This window comes from Triticum aestivum, chromosome 7B (assembly GCF_018294505.1).
Source record: "Triticum aestivum cultivar Chinese Spring chromosome 7B, IWGSC CS RefSeq v2.1, whole genome shotgun sequence".
Classification (NCBI taxonomy): Eukaryota; Viridiplantae; Streptophyta; class Magnoliopsida; order Poales; family Poaceae; genus Triticum; species Triticum aestivum.
In genome coordinates, this window is record NC_057813.1 from 267,499,973 (window position 1) to 267,504,497 (window position 4,525).

The following is a 4,525-nucleotide window of genomic DNA, read 5'->3' on the forward strand; positions in this document are numbered from 1 at the left end:
GCCGCAGTTCAAATTTGACCCGCTTCCAACTGAATCGACGGAAATTTGTCTTTTTCATTAGAGGTGGATCAAAACTTTTTACACACAATAACTTGGTCAATTGTGCATTAAATATGGCCTAGTATTTCAGAAAAATGATTTCGTCCAATTTTGCAACAAATATATTATAGGTCCTTCACAAAAAAACTTAGTTTGGACACTCGAAAAATAATTCTCTTACAGAAAACTTATTTCTAAGAACACTTTTTTATGATATTTGCATTATTCAAAGTTTGTTATTCTTACTGAAAAGTAGGTCACACTTGGTGACACAATGCAAAGTTTTTTTATTTCTATTTGTTTTCATAAATTTTCTAGGCCGTCAAATAGCAGACATGTTTTAACATCTTATTTTCAATCGATTATGACCAATTTAAATGGTCTTAAAATCATCAAAGGGTACTGCGTTTTGATTGGTCCAAAACCATCTCACGTGGATCATGGATTAGCACCGTCGGATGCGCCCGGATCCAACGGCAGCCCACACTCCCCCCTCGTCGCTCTCCCCCCTCCCTTTCATCCTCATCCACCCACGAAAACCCTAGCTCACTTATCCCCATCGCTGCAGCCGCTCCCGCTCCCTTTTCCCCAGCCGCCGCCGTACTCCTCCTCCCTCGTCCTCGACTCGTCGCTGCCGCCACCTCCTCCCTTCCCCGGCCTCCTTCCGTGGCGCGCGATCCCCTCTCCCCTCCCCTCCCGATCCAACCCACCGAACCGATCTCGATCCAGTCCAGATCGAGAGAGAGCAAGCCCCCTCCCACGATTCCCACCGCCGATCCGGCCCCGACGGCTCGTTCCCCTCGCGCAACTGCTTCCCTCCTCCCCGCCCTCCCTGCGCTCCAGATTCGTCGACGGCATCTGGCCACCCGGCGACGGCGGGGATCCGCTGGTGCAGCACCACCGCGCGGGGACCTGCGAGGCCGCGCCGTGGCTGCGGGACGCGCCGTGGCTGTGACCTTCTCTCCATGCCCGCGGATCCACTCCCGCAGCGGTCAGATCCACCCTCACTCCATCACCAACGGCGCCAAGGACCCAGATCCAACACCTCACCTTCTCTCCCTGTCCACCACGCCACGGCGCCATGAAGATGGATGGAGATGGCTCCCCTGCTTTGCTCAGGACGTACAACGATGCCAAGGTCTGGCCCTTCTTCATGGAGATGGATGGATTGGAGGGTCGACGACTCCAACAATGAAATCCACCATGCGCTCGGCGTCCACAGTGCAGTCCACCATCGACGAGGCCTCCAATGCGGCTTCATCTTCAACGCCGACGTGCAGTGGCGAGGCCGTGGTCGTCGGACATGGTGGCGGCAGGCCGAAGAGTGGCGTGCTGGTGGAGTGCAGGATCTGCCAGGAGGACAGCGACGAGACCTGCATGGAGGCCAATTGCTCCTGCAAGGGCAGCTTGAAGGTAAAAACATCTTGGCATATACGTACATTGCTCTTGTCTGAAAGCAGTAGCTGAATTGAATCAGTGTCTCTTTCAGTATGCTCACCGGACATGCGTCCAGAGGTGGTGCGACGAGAAGGGGGACACCATATGTGAGATATGCTTAAAGGTAAAATTTGGTTTCCCTGGTAACTTGTGCGCATGGCTTACTAATGGAGAATATTATTTATCTCAAATCATGTAAAGATATGGATAATTGATGTCATCCACTGATGTATAGCTTGTGTTTGTTGATGATAAAACATCAATTCACACCAAACTACAAGGCTCCTTCCAAGCTGTTTCAGCAGGGAAGAAACTCCATCTTCTTAAGGTACCAATTTCTAATGCTTCACCTGTCAAACATATCACATCTCACAAATGGTGAAATGGATCATCTAATGCTTGGACTGGACTGATTCATTTTCTGCGTGCCCTTCACAAGTACACCATGACCATCATGTTCGACGGCACCTACACGAGTGGAGGTCTCGGAGAAGATTAGCCTCCTGCAGCGGCTTGTGACCCAACCTCCTCAGCAATGAGGCTTCATTCATGGCTGGTAAGGTTCTGACACCTCTTGCTTGAGATTTCTGGTTGTATTATACATACAGTCAAAATTATACCTTTTGAGCTTTGATGAATCATGTGCTATTCCGCCCGCTCAGCAACAGTATCTGTTGTTTTCTCATGATGATAATCCTGCATCACTTGACTGAAACATACCAGTCCAGTCCATTCTCACAACCAATTAAGTCCAGAGCTCACACCTCTCCGTTGATGATGCACGTACATTCCAGTTAAAGAATAACACAGGATTAATTAATTCTTGGGCTCTTTTAGCCGTGCTTCTTACTCTAGGTTCCAAGTAGAGATGCAGTGATGCCAAACATCGCCTCTGCTTCAACTGATTAATTTTCTGCGTGCCAAACAAAGCCTGTGATGTTATCAAAATATTTGCTACTCTTAACGGGTTTATCCCACTTGATGATCTTAACCACCAAGTTACTGTAAATTTGTACAAAGGACTAATGGTTTTGGTTTGAGTTACTTGGCCATTCTTAGCTCGCTAGATAGTGCCTGCATCTGGTCCTGATTAGAGGAAAACTAATACTGTATGTCAGCATTTCAGTGTGGAGTGCAATGCCTCGTACGAGTACCACTCCCTCTACGCCTACTTCGACAGGGACAATGTTGCCCTTAAGGGCTTTTCCAAGTAAGCATAGTGCTGTAGCTGTCTTCCATTACCAAAGCTACCAGTACAATATTCTGATCAAACTTGGTTCTGAATTCTGATATGCGACTGTTTCTTTTCTCCAGGTTCTTTAAGGAATCGAGCGACGAGGAGAGGGAACACGCGGAGATGCTTATGGAGTACCAGGTACCAATAATTCCCTTGACCTTTGAATTATTAATACCATTGTCCTGTGCGTGCTAGCTAGAAACTGATGGATGATGCTTGGTGTATTCTTGTGTGTGTCCATCAGAACAGACGTGGAGGGCGGGTGAGGCTCCAGTCTATCGTGACCCCATTGACAGAGTTCGACCACTCTGAGAAAGGCGATGCTCTGTATGGTAAGTTTATTTATGGTTGTGGGTGTTTATGCATATTCAGTTCTTAGAAAGGGGTTGTTAGTTGTGCCAGATTAATTACCCGGGGAAAGTAAGACTTTGTGGAAGAAATAGGATATATATATGTGCTTCTGTTGCTTCTATAGTATAGTTAGTACTCATGCCCATGATCGACCAGGTCCCTGCTCTGTTTCTTCTTCTTTTGCTTCCTGTATGTATGTATGTGTCTATGCATGTAGCCCCCTCGCTTGCGTACTGTTGCCGCTGCTCCTGCTATTTTCTACTGCCTGCTGCCGCATACTGCTGCTGCTCGCCAGATGCCGCAGCTACTCACTGCTGCTGCTACTCTTGCAGTGCTGCTGCTGATGCTACTCGTTATGGAATTCATTATGGAATTTGGTGCAGTGTACCATCAGTCACAGCTGCTGAGTTAGCCAGTTAGGTAGTAGTACATGACAGTGAACGGCTCAAAAGTATTTCTGTGTTTGATGCATGGCCTATCTTACTTCATGGTTATACATTCTGTTCTGTACCTAACTTATATTTGAAGCTGACTATTCTGTAAGATGGATCTAACCATCATTAAGTGCACACGTTTTCAGGATAATTCGCAACTGCATTAAAAAATTATAGTGGGAGTTATACATGTTTTCTCATGATAGATTGATCTAGACTGAAACATGATTTTGCATCCCGTTTTCCGTCGACAAATATACAAGTTATACAAGTTATATCAGCAAGTTACTGTATGTGTTAGAGAAATCAATGTTGATTTATTTGTTGTTCTTTTTTTTCTTTCTAATTTTTGCATGAGAGCAAACTGGTGTAGCTAGCTGGACTATGCAGCCATGAATCAGGAAGTAGCATATTCAGTTTTGCTAATAGAAAATAAATGTATTAAAAACTTTAAAAACTGCATAATAAGTGCTTGTTCATGTTTGGTTTTCTCTAAACTTTGTTTGTATGATTGAGGGCAAATTTACTTGGTTCTTTTCTCTAAATTGTGTTTGGAACATTCATTTTTATGATCTAAAATTGCCTTCCTATGATGATGCAGGTGCCCGGTTTGTGCTCGCTACCGAAGGAGCTCCATGTTGAAGAAGATTGAAGAGCACCAGGGTTAACACCAGGGCAGCTTGTAGAGCTTGTAGAGCTTGTATATGTATAGAGCTTGTAAATGTATCACGTGTAGAGCTTGTAGAGCTTGTATATGTTAGAGCTTATTATGTGTAGAGCTTGTAGAGTATATGTTATTTGTACAATAGGAGCTCTGTACTGAATCTGCCTGATAATATTTGGAGTATTATGTGTGTGTTTTGTTTGTGCCAATTTAAATACTGGTTATTTATTTACTGTTAGATTGAAATATAAAGAATAAGAACTTGCTAGCTGGGACCCACGTACCTGAACCTGACATCTGGGACCCATTTGACTAGTGGACCTTTTTTATATTACAAAAAAACTAAAACTTTCTAGCAGAAAA

The 4,525-nt window shown here is 45.0% G+C and overlaps 1 protein-coding gene across 1 annotated transcript; it reads left to right on the forward strand.

Moving 5' to 3' along the window:
- Window positions 1-2,011: 2,011 nt before the first annotated feature.
- On the forward strand, window positions 2,012-4,299 carry LOC123157890 (ferritin-1, chloroplastic). The gene is made up of 5 exons (XM_044576084.1): window positions 2,012-2,032; window positions 2,595-2,686; window positions 2,791-2,851; window positions 2,958-3,045; window positions 4,100-4,299. The coding sequence occupies exons 1-5, from the start codon at window positions 2,012-2,014 to the stop codon at window positions 4,138-4,140; spliced, it is 303 nt and encodes a 100-aa protein (XP_044432019.1). The 3' UTR covers window positions 4,141-4,299.
- The last annotated feature ends 226 nt before the right edge of the window (window positions 4,300-4,525 follow it).